General features: G+C 53.3%; 7 protein-coding genes across 7 annotated transcripts; 3 read left to right on the top strand and 4 right to left on the bottom strand.

Moving 5' to 3' along the window:
- Window positions 1-233: 233 nt before the first annotated feature.
- J3D65DRAFT_674041 (uncharacterized protein) lies at window positions 234-2,948 on the top strand (the record flags this gene model as incomplete). The annotated part of the gene is made up of 1 exon (XM_066803543.1): window positions 234-2,948. The coding sequence occupies one exon, from the start codon at window positions 234-236 to the stop codon at window positions 2,946-2,948; it is 2,715 nt and encodes a 904-aa protein (XP_066658435.1).
- A 276-nt stretch (window positions 2,949-3,224) lies between these two features.
- On the bottom strand, window positions 3,225-6,041 carry J3D65DRAFT_599931 (uncharacterized protein; the record flags this gene model as incomplete). The annotated part of the gene is made up of 1 exon (XM_066797940.1): window positions 3,225-6,041. The coding sequence occupies one exon, from the start codon at window positions 6,039-6,041 to the stop codon at window positions 3,225-3,227; it is 2,817 nt and encodes a 938-aa protein (XP_066658434.1).
- A 1,407-nt stretch (window positions 6,042-7,448) lies between these two features.
- On the top strand, window positions 7,449-10,091 carry J3D65DRAFT_689850 (uncharacterized protein; the record flags this gene model as incomplete). Its single annotated transcript, XM_066803897.1, has 1 exon — window positions 7,449-10,091. One exon carries the CDS (start codon window positions 7,449-7,451, stop codon window positions 10,089-10,091), a length of 2,643 nt encoding a protein of 880 aa, XP_066658433.1.
- Window positions 10,092-10,920: 829 nt separating this feature from the next.
- On the bottom strand, window positions 10,921-12,549 carry J3D65DRAFT_547028 (uncharacterized protein; the record flags this gene model as incomplete). Its single annotated transcript, XM_066796844.1, has 3 exons — window positions 10,921-11,157; window positions 11,362-11,630; window positions 11,973-12,549. 3 exons carry the CDS (start codon window positions 12,547-12,549, stop codon window positions 10,921-10,923), a joined length of 1,083 nt encoding a protein of 360 aa, XP_066658432.1.
- Window positions 12,550-13,802: 1,253 nt separating this feature from the next.
- J3D65DRAFT_202227 (glycosyl hydrolase family 71-domain-containing protein) lies at window positions 13,803-15,787 on the bottom strand. The gene is made up of 5 exons (XM_066794421.1): window positions 15,593-15,787; window positions 15,459-15,540; window positions 14,960-15,400; window positions 14,802-14,906; window positions 13,803-14,748 (listed from the first exon to the last, which is right to left on the bottom strand). The coding sequence occupies exons 1-5, from the start codon at window positions 15,674-15,676 to the stop codon at window positions 13,991-13,993; spliced, it is 1,470 nt and encodes a 489-aa protein (XP_066658431.1). The 5' UTR covers window positions 15,677-15,787; the 3' UTR covers window positions 13,803-13,990.
- A 672-nt stretch (window positions 15,788-16,459) lies between these two features.
- On the bottom strand, window positions 16,460-17,257 carry J3D65DRAFT_612747 (uncharacterized protein). The gene is made up of 3 exons (XM_066799050.1): window positions 16,917-17,257; window positions 16,805-16,866; window positions 16,460-16,755 (listed from the first exon to the last, which is right to left on the bottom strand). The coding sequence occupies exons 1-3, from the start codon at window positions 17,035-17,037 to the stop codon at window positions 16,561-16,563; spliced, it is 378 nt and encodes a 125-aa protein (XP_066658430.1). The 5' UTR covers window positions 17,038-17,257; the 3' UTR covers window positions 16,460-16,560.
- Window positions 17,258-17,669: 412 nt separating this feature from the next.
- Window positions 17,670-19,375, top strand: J3D65DRAFT_664557 (uncharacterized protein; the record flags this gene model as incomplete). Its single annotated transcript, XM_066802748.1, has 2 exons — window positions 17,670-18,770; window positions 18,872-19,375. The coding sequence occupies 2 exons, from the start codon at window positions 17,670-17,672 to the stop codon at window positions 19,373-19,375; spliced, it is 1,605 nt and encodes a 534-aa protein (XP_066658429.1).
- Between the last annotated feature and the right edge of the window lie 2,339 nt (window positions 19,376-21,714).

Below are 21,714 nucleotides of genomic sequence, written 5' to 3'. Positions count from 1 at the left end.
CGTCGGGTCACGATCGATCTCGAGGGTGAGCAACGTTCTTGGACCCGATGGCGTTTCCAAAGGAACAATAGCGCTGCAAGCGTCTTGAAATTATCTCGGAGTATTCCTTTGTGCTCCCAGGGGCCATACATCAATTCTCTTCTGAGGTATCGTCAGCGTCCTGTCTTTCGAATACCTCGCGCAGCCGCCTCGACTTCCTACCACCCTGACACTCACGTTTACCGAGATACCAAATGGACGAGGGAGATCCACAAGGAGTAATACAGAAAAACAATGAGGAAATTGGAAAGAGCTTGGAAGAATACGAGGTTCGAGCTCTTCATGCCAGGTACAAGCCATTGACGGACAACGTTTCGGATTGGATCAAAACGACCGCCATTCAAAAGGGCTGGGAGGCCGATTTGATTAGTCTCAAAGATGTGAGCCTTGAAGAGAAAGAGACATGGAAAGATTGGCCAGAGGGAGACTATTTGGTATACCGCGACAGCGCGTCGGGCAGGTTGAAGAAGCAAGCAGAATATCTTGAGGAGAAGAATGCTTTGCTTCCGGTGGCTTTATCAGCCCAGTTCGAAGAGTGCATCCAGCTGCGGAAGATAGTGCATCAACACTTTGTCGAGACGAAACCGGAATTAAAGAAGGAGAACGAACACCACAGATGGTTCATTGAGACGTGCGAAACGATGTACGGCATGCTGAGGGACCATCGCAGGGATTTTGCCAAAGAACTTTACAGCGTCTTGACCCAAATTTCTTCCACTACAAACGAAGTCATGGATGCGTGGAGCAGCTACAAGAAGGTTGGACGGGGTTTGGTTCAAGCCACGTTGATCACCTACGCCGTCCTCGAAAGAGTCAAACGGCTGGAAGCGGAATTTGTGAACAAAATGGACACCAAACAAATGTTCAAAAAAATGACATCTCTCAAGAACAACTGGTACAGGACTCGGAATTACGCTCTCCTTAGTGTGGACAACCCGGATCTACCAGATGACTTCTTGGCAGATATACGCGGACTGCTGCCAAAGAAGCAAATCGATAACGCGTCTGGGTCTGCATCCGCATCTGCATCCGTGCCCGCGTCCGCGTCCGCTTCCACTTTGTCGTCACTGGTGCGAAACATGGACCTTATCCACTTTCCCTCCACCTACGTCATGGCCAATTATCAAGCCATGGCAAAGCAATGGCACAATCAGGTTGAAAAATGTCCAGTCCCAGGATATCCGATTGACCTGACGCACGTGCATCCCGACAGTCAAGGGGAGGGAACTGTACCTCAAGGAAACAAACGTAAATTGACGACAGAGGCCAAAGAGCTTGAAAAACGAAAGAGATTGAAGACGAGATATGACGATCAAATCAAAACGTCCTGGGAGCTCCTCAATGAGCTCAAGCTTCTGTATACATACAGGCTTATCCGTGACGGGGAAAGAGAAGGAGACGAAGAAGCCTGGGACGATGACGACAGTAAAAACACCTTTGCCCTCAGGTTGAAGGCTCATGGCGAGTCATTTCCAACAGATTGGTTTACACAAGCCCTCCGTGAGGTCATCGTCGCCAACAATCTACCCGATATGGCTACTAGCTTCAGCATTCAATTGCTGGCAAAACTTCGCCAACTTCTGGACCCGAAAACCGTTAAAAAGGAGAGCTTGCTGCACTGGAAAATTTATGACGAGTTCTGTGCCAACGAGAAATACAGCAACGAAAAAGACTGGGATTTGCGAGACGACCGAAGGACGCAACACTGTGATAGAAAGCAGATGGCGAGTGTTCACGCCGAATGTGAATTGAAATCCTACCATACTAGAATGAAAGCCGCAATGCTAAAGAAAAAGGACAGATTGCCGACCTTTCTCTACAAGTATGAGTGGACAAGCAATGACAAAGCAGAGGACGAAGTTCAATTTGTCAGGGGAAAAGGAGAGCGAAAGACCGTCCGGATTTACAACGAGTCTGGGCTCCGTCGAGTGGAATCGAATCGCGTCTTTGGACAACCGATCGACGTGAGCTGGTATACAGTTCCAGCGGAGCGTCAGTCTTATGACATATTACAGCCCATTTACGTCGGCATTGCAGGGTTGAAGCGAAGACTTGTGGACTACGCGGCCGAACTCAACTTCGCGAACGAGAACTTCAGCATTTTTGTCTTTTCCCACTTGGTTCAAGCGCTCCATGTCTGGTACCCGGAGATCAAAGAAGCGAGGCAAGATGCGATACTTTGTCAACACCAGCCGAATTGGTTCCCCTGCGATGTTGCAATGGATGGAACAGCCTTTATGAACACGGTCAACTCACGTGTCCAAAAGGTCGGAAATGATTTCCAGTACCACGATCGTGAGAGCATCTTGGACCCGCCCGTGCCTGTGAAGACGTTGTCTCATATAATCTTGGGGAGCAGCGAGGACGATTCCTCCATACCGACCTTCTCTCTGCTCGCAAGCCAGCTACGAAGGCATCACGAGGAGTGGCGGTGCAGGGAAGACATTCGCAACAACACAGTGAAGAACAAGAGGAAGAAGTTGATACAAGCACTGGAAGACAAAGAGAAGGAGAATTCGCAACAGCAAGAAGATATGGAATTATCCTTGGAACAGATCATTGACGCGCTGAAGAAAGGTCTTCCAACACTCGTTTGCGGTGATATTGAGCGCAGCTTCTATGATCTTTCAGTGGAGTACGAGGGATACCTTCAGCAACTTGGTAAGGACATTGATTGCAAACAGCTTCCTGATGAGAACAGCAAGCATTACCACTCCCGGTTACTTTTTACGGTGTTGGATGACTACAGTACCCAAGCAGCAGCGCCAGGAGCAAGACGGAATCAGTGGAGGAATTCAACTCACCTGATCAAGGTGCAATCCTTGCTCAAACAGAAGGAGGAACGTGAGGTCGAGCGGGAAATTAAGCGAGAGAACGAACTGATGAAGATGGAGGGAAAGAAAACGTAATCGTAATTGTGTTCAGACCTTTGTGTATTTTGGAAGGAAATTAAGTATCTGTAGACCAAGGTCACTTTGCTTCATCAGATGAGACGCACGCGTGAAATTCGTGCAAGAAGACGCACAACCTTGAGAAACCGGGGATTGTAGTAGCTATATTTTCTAGAGAACGCGCGGAAAATTACCCAGCGTTTGAAAGACAACCCCCAATCGTCGACGTCGTCGCTCCGCCTGCGGCGCAAAGGCCTGCTATCCATACTACCAAAACACACATTGCCGCTCCTTTCACAATTTTCTCCTCTTGTCGCTGCGAGCCAAGGACTCCGTGTTGGACTTGGCTTCGGCTTCGGCTTCGGCTTCGGCTTCGGCTGCCCTTCGTTTTCGGTTCACCTTGTTTTTTTTCTTTCTTTGTTTGTTTATCTCCCGTCTCCTTGCGTCTTTTGCAGCTTCTGCATCCTCATACTTGGTTCCCATATCCCTGCTGATTTCGTCTGCGTCCGCCTGCACAAATGACCCCTCTCCATTGTTGTTCTCTTGCTCCTGGATGGGTTCTTCCTCCTGGGTGGGTTCTTCCTCCTGGATGACTTCCTCCTGGATGACTGATGTCTCGCTTGACTTCCACACCTGTAAAAGAGAGTGGAGTATACGACAGCTGAAGCTTTTCCTGCCTTCGCCTTTGAACCGAACGAGACCTTCGGAATGGCCTAACTGGTCAAGAGCTTTCATGCAGACGTCGGAAGTCCCGAAAAAGTCGCATTCAGTGTCGCAGCAAGGAAGTGCTGGCCACGAGTTTACTAGATCTTGGCCGCAACTTTCCCACCACGTTTTACTGCTGCTGGATCCCGTTTGCAATACAGTTTTCACTGGTGTTGAATAAGCCCTTTGCTTCCCCTTGTTTTTTATCCTAGTGCTTCTGCGAGGGGGCTTTCGAAGCTCTTTCAAGAATGTCGAGATCCTTGTTTCAGGATGATCGAGCGCAAAGATTTCCCACAAAGCTTCCAGGGGCTTAGTTGGCTTCATCATGGCGTCTTCTTTGGTATCGTACATGTCGTAATTTACTGTCACACCTGGAGGGACCCCCATTAGATTTACGAACTGGTTTGTCAGGGGTGCAGACGCTTTACCGGTTTTTTGAACTTTATCCTTGATCAGATCAATGATGTCGCTTGCGCTTCGGGCCTGGAATTCTTGTGGGAACCAACTATGATGCTGTCGCATCACGGCTTCGCATACTGGAGAGATATGATAGTGTGCCTCTGGTGGGGCTTCGGGCACTTCCTTGAGATGGGTCAGGGCGAATATACTGAGGGTGCTATTTGCCGATGCGATATCAGCGCGATATTCGGCAAGTCTTCTCACCAAATCCAAGGTCCCAGCGTACAAGGGTTGTTTGTTGGAGTAGTATTCCGCTGTTTTTGCGTGACAGGTAACATCGTGTCTCCAATCATCAATCATGTACGGATTGACCACATGTATCCGAGGGCTCGCTGGAACCGTGGTTTTGCTGACTTCATCTCCGTTAATACCAATCTCGACGACGCTCTTGGAGTTGTCGTCCATCTGAAATTGGAAATTGTTGGTCAAACCAGGCACATCTTGCTTCTTCATCCAGAGCGCGTGGCCATTCTGACATGAAGCATATATGCTCGACAGTAAAGACTCATTTTCAAGCCTGATCTTTGTCCGCTCAGGGTCGTCATCGGAGGATTTCGTAGCCTCATTGTGTACTTCTTCGCGGAATGACAAGGCTTTGGATTCTGTCGCTTCACTCGGGACTTTTTCAAAGAGATGATGTATTTTGACCAAAAGCTGGATTGTGAAGCTCGTGCTCATGGAAATCTTCCCACGATCTTGGACAACGTCGCTCAGGGCCTTGGAGAATATATCTTTCGGTAAGAAAACCTCTTTCTTTTCCTCTGGATCGGATTCTCCTTCCTTCTCTTCTTGGCATTCGCGATAAACACCAAAAGTTGCTGTCTGTGTATCTGTGTCGACTGGGAACGTATGCAGATATAGAATCTCGTTGAGATGTTCCACGGTACTTTTGATCTGGTCTTTATACTGAGCTTTCAAATTCTCGTGTTTCTTTCGCTTTATCTTGCGTTCGTTGTTGTCCTTTAGTCCACGCACGTCCGGTACTGCCTCGGTGTCGGTGTAGGTCTCGTATTTTCCAGGACCTTTACTACGATGTTTCTTTCCTTCGTAAAAGACATGCTCAAGGCAAAGCGGATGCCCTGGTACCGGGTATGTTTTCCACTGCTCCATCATGCCTTGGAAGTTTGAAAGTACGTAGATTGTAGGCCAATGTAGAATATCCATGGAAGTTTCGAATTCTTGCGACTGAGGGTAGTAACGATCCTGGTTGAGCAGCCCGGTCAAATCATCGTCCAAAGTCGTTTTTGCACTCGTTTTTAGACTGTTATCCCCCAAGTCTACAAGTTTCGGATCGTAATCGGTATAGAAGTCTTGAACAAATTGATAGTCCTCTGAATTCGGAGGCCATTGGTCGTAAAACTTTTTTTCGATGCTCTGTGATTCTTCAACTGCCGCATGGGTTACCAGTGTAACCTGGGACAAGCTGAGTCTGTTCACACGATACTGTTCCCAAGCTCGGATGACATCCACTGTCAACTTTTGCATTTCCCTCAAGGTCTTGCGCATCTCTATGGCGATCCTTCTCCGCCGCACCTTGTCAGAATCGGATGTGTTCACTCCCAAAATACTCAGAATGTATTGTAGAACGTGGTTGAACTTGTCGTGGCCCTCGTTCTTCTCAACGTGGCGTTTCCATGATTGTGCACTTTTTGAGTCTTTGATCTCTCTCGGTGAAAGAGCCTCGTAGTGCTGAATTAACTGCTGACGGAGCTTGATACATTCCTCCAATGAAGTTTGGATTCCTGGGGGAAGCTTGATACTTTTGTCCCGAAGGAGTTCGCCTTGCTCAGAGAATCTGTCCACTCCTTCGTTTCGGCCTTGCCAACCTTTGCTTTTCGCCTTTTCCACCAGCCATCGTTCAAACTCTTCATTGAAGTCCTTGTATTTTTTGTACTTGGAGTCAATCTCATGTGCTGACAGTTTGTGTAGCTGTCCGGGCGATGACATTTCGAATCCACGTAAAAGTGTGCAGTAGTGGCCAGTCAAGATAGTTGGAAAAATACGGGCGAGAAATTGTCAGCGGGAGGCTATGGTTTAATGGTCCGCAAAAGCACAAAGAGCTCTCCAGAACTTTTCCAGTCATTGTACTGTACGTTTGCGGCGTGTACAGCCCTTTGACGGCGAAAGTCGCGAGGCACACAAGAACCATCCCAGTGAGCTTGAGGATGGGTACTAGCTGCTACCATCCCATATAGATGCTCAAAACCCCTGAAGGCCTCCGGCACCAGGTCGCTCGAATGCAACTGTGAGTTGCCGGTTCGAAGCGTACGAATGCGCTCCTTGTCCACGAAGTGTGCTGCACTAGAATTTTCGCGTCATTTACTGTGTTTCGCACAAATTCGCGTTCAGGGAAATGAGGCCCTTGAATCCATCGCTGAGATACAGGAGGCCTTTGTATCGTGCGACAATGACAAGTTACGGTCTGTTGATTGAGCGGAGCAAATCGCCGCTTGGAGGACAAAGGGCCTTTTCCGCTTTCGTCGAGGGATCGATCTTCCCGCAAAAACGCAGCTGTAAATCCATGACGGGACTCCATACTGTGCAAGGGAGCTAGACAAGAACGATGTTTGCTGTCTAACATGATAGGCTTGGTCGCAGGTCGCAGAATGGGCGGCTATCCAAGGCGAAGGGTCTGGATACTAGAGCGCAAACTGTTGGCTCCGGCGGGAGGTGTAAACGATGATGTGTGACGTCGAAGGGCGAGCCGTCCGGAGCCGTAGACGGAAGCCCGTATGGTTGTGCAACAGAGGCGACCGCATCTGAACATCAAACGCACGACTCATGACCTGGCGAGACAGTCGCGGCCAAAGAAGTGAAATCTCAATGGTTGATTGAGAGTGGCAGACGGAGAAGCCACAGGAGTGCTGAAGTGACTGCCCGCACACTTGTGTGGGCCAAATGCAGCTGTGCACGGGTTTACTCGGAGCCTCTCTCGGCGAAGGAAGGTCTTTGTTGACCGTCGATAACTCAACCTGTTGCGAACGCAGGCTTTGTGTTCCCAAATCTGCTTGAAAGCTTCGAAGTAGCCGAAGACGGACATCGCTGAACAAAGACACTTATTCCTCCTGCCCAGGGGCATACGAACGCCGGAAAAAAGTTCCTATTGAAAACTTGATCAAACAGTCTCTTGAAGTTCCCGATCACGAAACTGGTATTGTGATAACAGGACTTTCTATTCCACAGATAAATGATGCTTAAAGAAACCCCTCTCGAGTGCCCTTTGTTCGCCCGAGATTGATCCAAAGACCATTCCCCATTTGTAGTGCCTCATTCGCCTGGTGGTTCGAGTCTTTCTGGCACGTTTTCCAACTATCCTGACTCCTTTTTGCTGTATCACTTACATCATAATACGCAATGGCGGACACGTCGTCAAGGCAGATCAGCCAAGAAGATACTGATCGGCTCGAAAGTAGGGAGCTGGATACAATCAGAGCAAATTACACAAATCGCACGAAGCGATTTACCAACTGGATCGAGACCAACGCGAAGAAACACGGCTGGAGAGAGGCAATGACCCCTACCAGCCCCAGATCATGGAACAGAGAGGTAGAAAAGCTCCGGAAATACAGGAGATCTTTGAATGAAAGACTCGGCTTTGTAGAGATTCAAGAAAGCAGAGAACTGGAATCACCTTTCTTCGGGGAGAGTGTCCTGAAGATCGCACAGCAAGCAGATCTTCTCAACCTTCAGGGCGTCACACTCCCTCGACAGGAGCAAGCATCGTTGGAGGGATGCATTGATTTACGAAAGAAAGCCAATCGACACTTTTCGACCTTTACACGCAGGGATTTTGGGACCTTTGAGCAATATCAAAAACACCTTGAATCAAACCGCAACCACGAATTTTTCATCGCCGTCATTTACTATATCCTGCGCATGTTGTGGGATCCAAGGCATTACTTCGCAATGAAGCTCTACCGGCTGATGATAGATATGAGGAGCATGACGTTCGAGGTCATGGATGCATGGAAACAATACAGGAAGACGGGAATGGGACTGATTCAAGCGTCGCTGATAGCCCGCGGTGCTGCAACAAGATCGCTCAAGATGGAAAGAGAATTCTTCGAACAAATGATGGAAGAGACAGGAGAGGATGAGAAACTGCTAGAAATTCTCCATGAATGGCAATCTGAGAGGTGTGTTGCGGCTCTCAATGTCGAAAATGATGAATATCCACCCACTTTTCTGGCGGACGTGCGCGGATTGCTTCTACTGGACCAAGAAGATCAGAAGATCAGCTCCATGACCACACTCAAGGACCACTTGGAGCTGCTCCACTATCCAACCATTCCCGTATTGAACAACTTCCGGGCGATTTCAAAGTTGTGGGACTCGCAAAAGAAAAAGGTTCCGGTCCCGGGCTACCCAGTGGACTTGGGACACGTGTATCCGGGGGACCGTTTCAACAAGCCCCAGTCAAAGCCGGGTCAGGGGAAAAAGAGAAAGCTGGACAAAAACCAACTAGAGTCTCGGAAAAAATTGAAGACGGCTTACGACGAACAGATCCAACTGACTTGGAAGTACCTCAATGACATTAGGCTGCTGTATTCGTACAGTGCCATTGTCGACCCGTCAGGTGGGGAGCCCATACTCGACCCACAGAAACCGGACCGTCCTAGGCCCAGTTATCTTGGAACAGATTATTTCTCGGTCTGCTTGAACCACGTTGTTGAGGGCAATTCTGATGTGTTCATGGGTGTCAGCTACACCGTTCAACTCCTGGTCAAAATCAGTCAACTTTTTGACGAAAATATGATAAATAAACAAGAATTGCTGTATAGACAGACACATAAGGAGGTGAACGACGAGGCAGGAGAAGAGCCTTATTTTAAAAATAGGATGGTCTATCGAGATTATCACGATAGCAGTAAATCACGGAAGGGAATATACGAGGATAATTGGGGCTTCACTCAGGAGCGGGTGGTGAAGAACTGTCTCAGACAATCCGGAGAGACAATTTTCTCCGCCAAATTCGAGTGGGCCGTCGACAATGAGGGGAACGAGACTTACCACGTCGCCGAAGGTAGATCACGACGGACTGTCCCGATTCCAGAAGACGATCAGCTGTCCAAGATCGACAAGGCTCCTCATTTCCCCGTGAAGCGGATGGAAGTGAACTGGTTTGCGGGTCTAGGTCTGGAAGGAGGGCAATTCTACCTCAAGAACCAGCCTCTATATGTCGGCGAGTTGGCGCTGCGGCGGCGACTTGTGGACTACAAGGCGGATATCGAAATTATGAACGGGCACCTATCCGTCTTTGTCCTGGTCCATCTCATTATGGCGCTCAACGTCATGGATGGAGAGTCGGACCCCAAAGCTCGACAAGACCAAGCCATCTTGGATCAATGTCCAGAATGGTTCCCTGCCGTCATTCCGGCCAACGCCACGGCATTGTTGCAGCTCGTCGAGACTCGACTTCCAAGGACTGGAGATGGTCAATACGACTTCTCGGGAACAAAGATACAAGTACCCAAGCCAGTGCAGACATTGTGGGAGATAGCCATGGAGTGTGAAGAAGACGTAGGTCTTGACCTTTTTGCGAGGCAGCTAGAAGAATATGGTGCAGAGGTGCAAGCGCCGCAGCAAGCGCCGCCAAACAGAGTGAGACGGCCGTTGTCATGGCCCAAATTCGTCGGCATACTGAAGAGGTGCCTGCCAAAGCTCGCCTGCGCCGACGTGGAGCGCGACTACTACCGCCTCGGCTTCACGTATGTGGAGTACCTAGGGAAGGTCGGAAAGGAGATCGGTTTCATTCATGACGAAGAGAAAGAGTCTCTCACAATGTACAATACTCGGCTGCTCTACTACATCCTGGACGACTTCAAGCACAAGGAGGACTTGAGCATATCAATGAAGGCCTCCGGCCGCAAGCCTAAAGGATGGAGGGCCAAAACTCATCTGAGTAAAGTCAAGAATATCCTGGCGGCAAAGGATGAAGAAGCAAAGAAGGCGGAGAAGGAAAGAAAGGGAGCACTCGAAGCGATGAACAAGCGATAGGGCTGTGACTTACGGGGCGAATCCTCGTGACACCCCTAACGGCCAAAACCGCCTTCCGTCGCAATGTTGTGTTTTCAAGACTTAACTGCATCCGACTGTGACTCTTGGTGTACGGGTGACATTTAGATCTCGCGGTCTATTCTTCGAGAGGACTTCGGTGACGCAGGCTGGCCCTCAAAACCTCCAAGCCCTAACCGTCGGATCAAAGCGTCTCGTAGATTCTCCCATTCGCCCCTGTCGAACAGCACACAAGATAGACGGGAGCGGTCCAAAATCCAACAACTCCCATGCTCTTTGCAATATGCGGCGCTCAGACAGCCCAAAAACAAGGCAACCGAATGACTAATGTCGAAAGAAAGACGGCCACGAGAGCCGAGGCGGCACTCGGCAGGAAGGAGGTGCGGCACACGGGGGCCACGCGTGCCTTCTCAGGGGGAGAGTGAGGAGGTGTGGCGGAAAAGCGAGGACGAGGGAGAGTCCTCAAATGTACCTCATCCAAGCATGCACACGTATTCGTCAAATGCATAGGTAGTTTAGTATAGAGCAAGCAAGCGTATTTGTCGTGACCGTCCTGTCCCATACTGTACTGTACAACACACTATCATCATATCGTTCGTGATCATGACCATCGAAGGCGCGGGGTGGGGTGCGGTGCGGTGGGTATCCAACGTCGTAGCATCAAGTCGTACCACCCGAATCCAACGAACAACCAAGCGCTCAAGCAACCAACCAACCACAGCGCTCTCATCGCACCCAAAATTTCGAATCCAACCATCCAGTCTGTCCAGCAGAAACCATCAGAAGCAAAATGCCCAAACCAGCAACAACGCTAAATCTTTCCACCCAGCGCAACACCAACTCTCCGCCTGACCTCCGCACTCCCTACCCTCTTCGCCAAATCCACGACGACGACCTCAGTCGCGCCGAGCTTGACAAGCGCGACGTACCCCTTGGCCACCTCGTCGGCGAGCACCTGGACGCACCGCTTGACCTCGTCCGCGCCCACGGGGCTGCGGCTGCTAGCCTGCACGTCGCGGACGAGGCGCGGCAGGGGGAACGAGACGCGCTGCGGGGACGAGCCGTTGCCGAGCAGCGGGGCGCCGGAGCCGGTCGACGACGCGGCAGTGGAGGCGCGCGTCGAGGCGGCCGAGAGGGCGGCCGAATCGCGCGTTGACGTGGACACGGAAGGGGAAGAGGGCGTTGAGGGCGAGGGCGAGGGCAACGCTGCGGTCATGGCGAGCGCGGCGGCGGAGTAGTATGAGCCGGTGACGACGGAGGCGGTGCTTGCCATCAGGCTGAGGGTGGCGAGGACGTCTTCGGCGCGGTGGAGGGCGGCGATTCGCGCGCGCTCTTCGGGTGTTGGGCCTGGAGGAGCGTTGGCGGCGGCGGTTTGTTTGGCGCGGATGCGTTCGAGGAGGGAGGCGCCGCGCGAGTGGTGCGAGCGGTTGGGAGCAGGGGTTTGGGGGTCGGCGGGCTGAGTGGAGGGGAGAGTTTTGGTTTTGGGGAGCGAGGGCACCGGAGGTGGAAATGAGGTTGTGTCTGAGGACTTGGCCATGGAGGAGAGAGACGAGAACGACTTTTTGGTCATGAGCGTCGACTTTTTCGTCACAGATGTAGCCTTCGCCGACAGATTTGAGATGGATTTCGAGCGGAATAATGAGCGGGAATTCTTGGTGGCAGTTGTTGGAGCCGCTGGGGTCTCAGGAACTGCGCTTGATGTGGCTGGCCGGGGAGTCTTGAGAATGCCCTTTTCTTCCACCTCCTCAGTCTCAGATGGGCTCTCTGAGCTCTCTGGCGTCGGATCCGTCTCAGCCGGTGCTGGAGTCTGCGCACCCAACGGCCTTGAAAAGTTCATCATGGAGGCCTGGCGCTTGAGGGCACCCGCCTTGAAATCTTCCAAGCGCTGTTGACCCTTTGCCAGGAACGGGCCCATCTTGGCGAGTGAAGGACATGTCGTAATCTCAGTAAGAGGCATCTGGCTGACAAAGTACGAGACGGACTGCGGACTCTTCGAGTTTGGCGTTATCTTTCTCCTGTACTCGTCCCACCGTTGCGACAGCTCTATCGAGAAGAGAGCATTGAGAGCATTCTCGTCGAGGACTTGCGGAATGACGGTGCTCGAGCGTCTGCTGCGCGCCTTTCTGCTCTCCTGCTGTTCCAGACAGATTTTCCCGTGGCCATAGTCCGAGAGCAAGAATGTGCGGGCCTTGAGTGCGGGGTGGGGATGCGCTGTGAAGGCGCTGCTCTGCATGACGCCGAGCGAGCGCCTGATATCTTCGACCGTGACCTTGCGCTTGCCCCATTTTGTAGTAATTGCCGGTATAAGCATGCGAATGTCGACGGGTGCTGAGATGCCGTTGTGGGCGTAGTAGAATGATAATGCGCCGAGAAATGATGAATGCAAATCAATGAGATCCAGCAAGCCCTGAGGCAGCTCGTCGCTCTTCCTGTCCTGCATGCTTGGGCGGGAGCTTGGTGGCTCTGAGCAGCAAGGACTTGTGGCAGGCGTGTCGGTGGGCGAATTGGGCGTGTCCACGGTCTTGATGGTGTCGGCCGTTCTCATCGTCTCCTTGGAAGGCGAGAAACGAGGCTGCATCATGGGCGGCGTCTGCGACAGGTCCAGCGCAGAGAGAAGGCCGCTGGTGCCCCTCGTAGGAGTGTCATCCTCGGAAGGCGGACGGGGAAGAGGACGGTTCAACAGCAGCCTCTTCCGCGACCTTTTGAGCCGTGGAGTCTCGTCGACGTCCTCGGCCGCCTCCACAATGGTGGACTCTCCCTCCTCCTCCTCATCGCCGTCACTGTGTACGATTGCCTTTCTCTTTTTTGAGGGCGACTCTTCGGGGACGGCCTTGCCAATGCGACCGAATCGTTGAATGCCGGATTGCGAGCGCGTGGATATTGTGGATAGTCTGTTGTTGGATGGGGTTGCGGCAGGCGTCGAAATGGGCCTCTGGCCTCGAGTGCGAGGCATGGTAAGATACGGGGGTGAGGATGGCGGTGTCAATGGCGGTGATGAGATGACGGGGCTGGTGATGGTGGAAGAGAAAGACGCGACACAAGCGACGCGAAAATGACACCGAGCGCGACGCGCTAAGACGAAAGGGGAAGTGTAATAGCGAATGTGCTGAACCTGAGGACGAGCACGAGCACGAGCACCCAAGGCGGCAGACGGGAGGCGCGCGATAAGGATAAGAGGCCCGCGTCGAAATGGGGAATCCAGGTATTGCGACGCCTCACTCTGTGTACGGGTACTTTATATTCTCTCCTTTGCAGAGGTACACATGCGGATTTTGCGTGGGGGTTGCCACGGAGACGCAGCGCTAGTTGTGGCTACGCCGGCCCGACTGCCGGCCCAGCGCTTCACCTCGTCTTACGGTGCCACTCCTCCCTCGAAAATCAAGGTTGCCTCACCCCAGCAACAGCTGCGCGAAAGCTTACCCTCTCTCCCTGCCGCCGCGCCTCTGATACACCGCCACGGCTCATCGCTCAACCTGAATCTCGTCACATTGTCGCACCCGTGTTGATAAACCCGTCCAGCCGTCGTCTTCATACCAATCACGCCGTCTAGCGCCGCCGTCGCCGCCAGCACCCAACAACCGGAAACCACTCCCCTGAGCCTCCATCCTGCACCCGACGACCGTTTGGCCCCCTAGACCAAATCAGCCGCCGGCGGGAATTTGACCACGGCCCCGGAAACCACTGGCCCCCTTCTCCCCCGCCGCCGAAATGTCCATCGCCAGTCTGAAGGCTTGTCCTTGTGCGCCGCGACGGCCGGGCTGGCGGGAAAATGCACCACTGGTCCACCGTAAACTCTTTTCTATTCATGCTCTCGTCTAGTGCTTCTGTTTTCCGGGAAATCAAAACACGCCCAACGGCGTCGCGATACTCTACCGCCGGCCTCAGTGGTGGCTCTTGACAACGTCGTCAAAATCCGGCGGCATCTCCTCGACCGCGGCGTTAAAGTTTTCCCACTTACACTCCGCCGTGACGGCCACGTTGTTGTATTTGGAGTACGCGATGCGCGTGTCGTGGTTGGCAACAACCTGCGGATAAATCTTCTCGTCGGCACTGGCGGGGAAGTCTGTCGGAAAAGGCAGCTTGTACACGACGGGCGTCGTGTTGTTCGAGGTGAAGGTGAGCTTGGGCGTGTCCTTGCGCGGCGAGTTGTTCTGCCCACTCGTGCCCCAAAAGATTTCAAAGTCGAGCGTAGTGCGCACGCCAACCCACACAAAGAGCGCATCTTCGACCAAGTCCCAGTTCTTGATGCCCGCACCTCCAGGCCCCATGCCGCCTGAGCACGTTGCGTTCTTCTTGTGCGTCCGGTACCAGTAGACGAGGTTGTTGTGGACAATCCACGGCATGCTTTGATACTTGTACGCGTCGATGTAGTAAGAAGCAACCGTGCGCCAGGCCGTGTGGTTCATGCCGTAGACATAGTTGCCCTGCTCGCCAAGATCGACCGACCCGGGCTTGGAGCCATTTTCCTGGGGTACATCGCGAATGTAGTTGGACGAAGCGTAGTCGTTCCACGTCAGGATGTTGACTAGATCCGGCTGCATATTGAAGACATCATTCCATCGGTTGAACCACGCGTAGTCGCCGTACTCGACGGCCGCAGTGTCGCTTGTCAGGTCCTGGAACTGCCACGGGGCGACCCCTGCATCTGCCCGTCAGAAATGTTCCCGTCTCACGTTCATTGTTGACTCTTACCCATAACAAACGGTCCAGGCCTGCCCGCCTTCTTCAAAGCCCGCTGGAAAGCCGCATCGACATATGAGACGTTATCCGCGCGGGTATCATGGGGAAGAGAGTATCCTGAGTCAAGTCTGTTAGGTTTCATGTCGTAAGCAAATACCGACACCACTTGCCGTTGAAGTAGCCGTCAATATTGGTAAATTGGCTAATGGCATCCGCAGCCTGTTGGTCAGACGATGACTTGTTGGTCGCGACCGCATTCTCCACGGAGCTGAACGACGGCGCAATGACAGCCGGGCTGTTGGCGAGGAGCGCCTTCAGCTGGCCAAAGTAGCCGTCGCCGTACGAGTCGCCCTCGTGGGTCAAGACTAGCGTCTTGTCGTTCCAGCGCAGACCGGCCGACTTGGAGTACGCATTGGAAATCAATTGCGCCATGAACGTGACGTTCCACGCCTTTCCCGTCGGGCAGTTTGCGCTGTGCGTGTTGTAGCTCATGTCAAACGCCGGCGCGATGAGGAATTGCTGTTGAGCGGCAACGGCGAAAGCATCTTCGATTCTGTCAAGTTGCCAATTGAGATCCTGCGACTGACAGTTGGGTGGCACGGCGACAAGAGCTAAAGACGCGTTAGTCGAGGCCCTGGATGCGCGTCAAAAAAGAGACTTTGGCCTGACCGAAGCCGTCAATCCCACTGTCCTTGGCCGCCTGCATGTCGGTCTTCCATGTGTCCTGCGTGTACGAATGGGCATTGGTGAGCTGTTTGGCGAGTTCAGCGGTTGAAGCATCAAATGCAGGCCTCGGTCTTGACCTTGAAGTCCGCCAGAACCTGGGCAGCAGATGCCGCGCGCACCGCGGTGCCCGCAAGGATCGCTGAGGTGGCAGCGACTTTCATGATTGAGGGCGCGTTTCGTTTCGTCGGGGAGCGCGAGTCGCTATCACGGGCGAGGGCCAAAGGATTCCAAAGCGCATTTATACAATGGGTGTTGCTCCAGCGCCCTGACGACTGTCACTGCCGGACTTTGCTAGCTTGTGGCGTTGAGCTGAGGCTGGTCCGTTTCCCGGTGAGTGAGATTTTGGTCTGTCGACTCCTTTGGCTGACGGACAGGTAGGAACAATGCGCAGCATTGTCCAGCCCCTTCCGCCTCGTGCCATGTTCTTATACGCGACTGCCTTGTCGTCATCTTGTGATACCTTCAGCCTCCCCCAGAATCTCACCAGTCGCATCCAATGGTTGCTCCTCATATCCGAGAAGAAAGGGGTTAGTTGGTCACGGCATGCACTATTGTATTCTTGGTAGATCGCAGGGGATCAACACAACAGCAGCGGCATACCTTCGCAGAGGCAGTGTATCACGAACTAGACGTCGTGCAAAGACTGGCGGGTGTCGCGGCTCGCCGTCAATCCGTCGTTTGCGAGTTGGGGTGGAGAGCCGTTCCTAACCGGGCGCAGCTAGAGGTGAAACTAGCTGTCCAATGAGCAATCCGGGCCTTGGTGTGTGAAATGAATGCTTTGTTCGCAGAAGCTCATGTGCCTCGACGGTCGCACGCAAGCCCACAGCTCCTTGGGTTGGCAGTGCAAAAGGCGCATTTAGCGGCTGGCAGTTGAAAGCAGGTCGTTTCAGGATCCAGTACGCGCGCACAGTCTGGGGCTAGCAACACATGCAGCGGTCGTCAAGCCAAGCCAATCATCAATTTCATTAATGTCGTCGAGCTCGTATCGTGCGTAATTGACCGTCCGTGTTGTTCATCATGGGATCAAGCGTGGAGTCCGTTCCTCCTACTTGAACCAGCCTGAAAGCCAGCCCTTGGACTTGGCCGCTTGGTCCTCGACCGTCTTGTCAAACTGCTCGACGGCGCTCTGCGCGTCCCTTTTTACTTGAGTGGAGTAGTCTCCCACCTTCTTGTCAGCTTGCGCGCGATACGCCTCGAGTTTCTGATCTACCCTGTTGGCTGTAGTCCTGGCTTCGTTAATCTGGGCGCGTGTTAGCTTTTTTGCGGTGGTAGAGGCTCTGTCCACTGACGGCCGAGTCAATCTTCTGTCCGGCGTCTGCGCCAATGGATTTGGCACTGGTCATGGAGTTTTCTTGTGGCCAGTCAGCCTTGGCCAGCAATCAGAGATGTGGGGTTGCTCACGCTGAGCTTCCTTTTCAGCAGACTTCTTGCCGCCGGCCTGGTAGAGATACCAGCCAACGCCACCGCTGAGAGCAGCGCTGCTCCAGAGCCAGACTTGCATTGATGTCTTACGAGTAGCCATGATGAAGAAATGTACGAAGGTTGGCGGGCGACGGTCGGGGCAGGATGGGGTTCATGTATCAACAGCTGGAGGCCTGGAGAGGGTCGAGTGTTTGCGGGGTGAGTGCGGTGGGTGGTTAGTCTCGGCCGGGGGAGATGTGTGGAGGTGGAATCATTGGCCGTCGCAGCCATGACGTAGCGGGTGAGGGAACCGAAGCGAGGGACCGGACCTGAAGAGTCCAGGTCGCGTTAGGTTTCCTTGTTGCTCTCCTCCGCCATTTCTGCCACGGGCCTCCGCCTAGCCGCTTTCGACGCTACGTGCCACCGTCACCGCCTCTGCTATGTTGTGTTTCTCTACCTAATGCTGACTGCTTGATGCTTCGCAGGTCTCACTCCAGTCCGTTGTCGGGAGCCTCAGCTGCCTCGCGACTGCTTCCGCCCGCCAGCGCCATGCCATGATCCTTTGCCCGCCTCCTCCTGCACTCCGAATCCCATCGCCGTCCTAGCTGCTGCATTCAACCCTTCAGCTCTCTCCGCAGCAGGCACCCGGCCCCCCTTATGAAAGGGTTGCCTTAGCATTGTACCGACCGACCTACCTATCCGGCCTACTTCCGTCCTCCCGTCCTTGCATACCCTCGGCGCAGGATCCTAGCCATGTCCATTCTGGGCTTGACCTCGTCGCGCCACAACGACGCTGTCTCCGGTCCAGCCAAGTACGACCACCAAATCCTCCTCGTAGACCACACAGAAAACGCGAATGGAGAAACAGAACGGGAGATCGTGCCCACTTCCTCGGCGGGTTCTGACTCTCTGGCGCCCTTGTCCTCGCATCCCTCGAAGCGGCTCAACCGCGCTTCGCTGCGGGAAGATCTCGCGAAGCGCGGCCTAGTAAAGCAAAAGTACGCGAGATGGCAACAGAATAGATACTCGGACGGGGGTGAAGGGAGCGGCTCGGCCGAGGTGGTGCAGATCGATTCCAAGCAGGCTCGGGCCGACGCCGACGAGACGGACCAAAACACCGAGGACAATAGCGTCAGAGAGGGCAATAGCACCAAGGAGGGCCGAGTGGACCGTGTCCACAGCAAACTGGAGAGAGGGAAACAAAAAGTAAAGGGCCTGGTCAAATCCAAGAAGTCTTTGAAGAAGGAAAAAGATGCCGTGGTCGACGTCTTGTACGAAAACCAGCGAGGCTCATTCTTCTTTGGGATCCCGCTCTTCTCATCCAAGTCGCTTCTCAACTTTGACCCCGCGCCTTGGGTCAATGGTCAATTCAGAATCAGCCCAGTGAATATCACAAACGCTTCTGTGCCGGATCCAAGCTGGGAATGGGCGTGGAAATCGTGGTACGTGGACATGTCCCACGATGTCGACGAAGAGGGCTGGCAATACTCCTTCTCCTTCCATCAAGGCTTCGCTTGGCATGGAAATCATCCGTGGTTCCACTCGTTTGTGCGAAGAAGACGCTGGCTCCGCAAGCGCATCCGCAAGCATACTATCCGCGCGGGGACGAATATCGTGCCAGAACACTTGAGCGCCGCCCACATGCTCAACGAGGACTACTTTACGATACATCCCAAGGCTGCGCGAGCAAGAAGCCCAGACAGCAGCCCAGACGCGAGCCTCGCCCGTTCCTTGTCGTTTTCTCGACGCCGAGCCGCTGATGAAGAGTCCGAGGAGGCCCCTGACATTACAGACATACCCACTCTCATGCTGCGGCTCAAGAAAGCAGCGATAGACCGGGAGAAGATTGTCATCGTCCGCAACTTTCTGGAAAATGGAGCCGACGAGCTGTACTATCTCGCGGAGCAGGCAAGCCTAACCTTACAATCAAGTCAAGCCCCATCTGACATTCATAGGTTCCCACAATCATGTCCTTGTTTGTGTTCCAGTCATCTCGCCGCCAACTTCTTTCTCTCCTGCTTCAAACATGCGACGCTGCCTCGGCACATCGCCGCGCTCACACGGAAGACAATGAGCCAGAAGGACCGGAAGAATCACGCAAGATTGACAACCTGCTCCGCGCAGTCAAGGCCGCGGACGAAGCTTGTCGGCGCTTGGAGTACTGGAGTGATCTTCAAGGCGTTGCCACAGAGGAGGCGGCTGAGGAGAAAAGAAATGGCGACTGGCTACATGGCGGAGATCTCTGTCAACACGACAGCGATTCTGAAGGGCAAGATAAACACCCCGCGCGGAACGATGAAGCCCCTCAAGAGCCAGGAGGTGCAAATGGAGACGGGATCGAAGGCCACATCGAATCCAAAGACGCCAGCCCGCCGCTCAAACAACCTCCCCAAGACGCAAACGCCTCTACCAAAGCCACGGACAAAGGAAAGGGCAAGGGTAAGGTGGATTCGTCTTAGCCGATATCCTCCAAGAATCACATACATGCCTACCTATCCATCATCTGCCTCCGCAGTGTGCTACACCAGCACCAGTCAGACTGTAAGTGAAGCAGACCACGAACCTGTCTGACTTGTTTTGTTCTTGTACAGAGCATCAGCCTCGTTCGCCGAAGCATGCTGTTGTGGATGATTTCGATGCTGCTGATCTCGACTCGGAGGAGCCGCTGTCGCGTCAGCCGTCGTGGATCGAGCAGGCGTTTTGGTAGTCGAGTGTTTCCTTCCCCCTTTTGGTAGCGGGTGTGAATGGGTTTTTGGGTACAGCATTAGGTGCGTCCGTACATAGATAGCATTAGCATACGCAACAAGCGCTCTATTTTGGTGGCTGCTGCTGTTGAGGCTGTTGGTACTGAGGTTTCAAGGAGTACAATGTGTTGAATGCTATTCTTTGGGAGCTGCTGCCTGGGAAAGATATTCGGCACTGCGGTGCCCGAAACCCGCATCTTGCATTGACCAACGCCCCATCTTCAATCAGCTCCGCTCCACTACTGCGCCCAAGACTCCGCTCCCCCTCCGCCGCCCTTTCTTTTCCAAAACAGGAAGAGGTCCAACGAGCCTCGCGCGCAGCTCGTCGCTCTCGGATAACTTGTCAACCAGGGTCTGTCTGCCTGTCCGCGACGGGGGATCGCCGCGCGGATCTGCGCTGGCGCTGATCGGCTACCTAGGCTAGGCTAGGCTAGATTGATGCGGAAGCCTGGGGCTGGGAATGTGCGTCTTCGCGATTAGGAGACGCTTTTCGTCGATTTTGCTTCGGCTACGGACGACTGTTTGGATGGTGAGTGCCTTGTTGCTGGAGAATGGCCGGGACGTCTAGGATTGGAGAATTTGGGCATGAATTTCGACAGATATCTGCAGTTTCAAGTTGACATTAGTGACTTTGCTTCGAGTGGATTTTGCCCAGCTGGCAGTCGCCCAGCTTGCAGCGAAAAGTCCTTGCTGAGATGGATCTGAAGGGTATTGAGGCCTTGGTTGACAAGTTCTGGTCTGGTGCTGTTCTCATCGGAGAAATGGGGGACTTGGAGACGGTTAGCCTTGGAGACTTGTAAGTCAAAATTTATTAGGAAATAGCCCTCCAAAATCCACCGAGGACAGCACAAGATAGGCTTACTGCGGTCTTTTGTGATGACCTGTAAGAGCCCACTTCAGATCTGATGATTTTGGCTCCCCACATTGACGCCGACCCCCTGAAGCAGAAGGTGGACACGGACGACCGCGTCGTCAAAGAAGATGTACCATGCCAAAGTCTTTGTCCAGCAAAGCTGCGCCATGACAGTCTCGTGCTAGTGATGAAGTGGTGGGCTCGGCACATGCCCCAAGGACCATGGGAAACGTTGTTTTGGTATCTGGCGAGGGTTGCTGTTGACAAAGTGGTAAATCCACTGGTGGCATCCCATATTTCTTCATTGGCACGTTCGCTCGACACTTCTGCCGTGTGAACGAAGACCGGAAGGAATGTGAGGGGAAGCACGAAAGCGGAAGGTCGTAGTGGAAGGATTCGCGGCGAAACAGTTGAGTATAGGTTGCCCTACAAGACGTCCTCGTTACATTTTTCCTGTCGTCCATGTAAGCCACGAACTGCTCTCTCGACTCAATTTCCGATACTGACATCAGCCAGTATACATATCCTCAAGCAAATACAATGTGCCGAACTTGTCGACCGCGTATACGAAGACGAACCTAGCGATCAAGAGGCCGCGGAGAAGAGGATTAGGAAATCAGGACATCGGCATGGAGACGCGTGAGCCATGTGACCCGCGGATGCTACCAGAACGACTCCGTCACCTCATTGCGACTTTTGGCGGCGAGTCTGCACCTAGGAAAAATGAAAGGACGCGTGGACACCACCACCCTCAATGAAAGGAGCCGCACCTCAACCTTGCACACCACCATCACGTAAACGAAGATGATGCGAAAACGAAATCGCCTGTCTCCCTATTCATGAGCTCGCAGATGATGGGGGGGTCCGGGTCCGAGGTGAGTTTCCGTCTTGGTGGTCGTGACGCGTCAGCAACGGCAACATTTTGAGTTGCAATTTTGCCGGAGGGCGACTCGCCGCCCGTCTCGCATCGCAAACCTAGAGGTGGACGACGCGTGGACAGCGGTTGGAAGGGAGTTAGGGCGTCTAGGTCGATTGAGTGTCGGATTGAATGCGGTAGGGGTGGCTGTGCTCGAGAGGGAAATAGAGCGAGAGTGACGTGCAGATGGCAGAAAGAAGAGTCAGGAGTATTGTGGTGATTTCGACATGGCGAGTGCGATAGTGGAGACGGGGCAACAACGCGCTCAACAGATAGTGCTTTCAA

This window comes from Phyllosticta citribraziliensis (assembly GCF_038025025.1).
Source record: "Phyllosticta citribraziliensis strain CPC 17464 chromosome Unknown J3D65scaffold_2, whole genome shotgun sequence".
Classification (NCBI taxonomy): Eukaryota; Fungi; Ascomycota; class Dothideomycetes; order Botryosphaeriales; family Phyllostictaceae; genus Phyllosticta; species Phyllosticta citribraziliensis.
Note: the sequence above shows the minus strand (reverse complement) of the source record. Positions and strands in the feature narration are given on the sequence as shown.

Bases quoted from the DNA above. Each gene is read 5' to 3' on its own strand.
- J3D65DRAFT_612747 (XM_066799050.1), bottom strand. From the start codon at position 17,037: ATGGCTACTCGTAAGACATCAATGCAAGTCTGGCTCTGGAGCAGCGCT. The intron at 16,867-16,916 runs GTGAGCAACCCC...ACTGGCCACAAG, and splicing joins TGCTGAAAAGGAAGCTCAGC to AAAACTCCATGACCAGTGCC. The intron at 16,756-16,804 runs GTCAGTGGACAG...ACACGCGCCCAG, and splicing joins GACAGAAGATTGACTCGGCC to ATTAACGAAGCCAGGACTAC.
- J3D65DRAFT_202227 (XM_066794421.1), bottom strand. From the start codon at position 15,676: ATGAAAGTCGCTGCCACCTCAGCGATCCTTGCGGGCACCGCGGTGCGC. The intron at 15,541-15,592 runs GTCAAGACCGAG...CTCGCCAAACAG, and splicing joins AGGTTCTGGCGGACTTCAAG to CTCACCAATGCCCATTCGTA. The intron at 14,907-14,959 runs GCAAGTGGTGTC...GACTTGACTCAG, and splicing joins TATTGACGGCTACTTCAACG to GATACTCTCTTCCCCATGAT.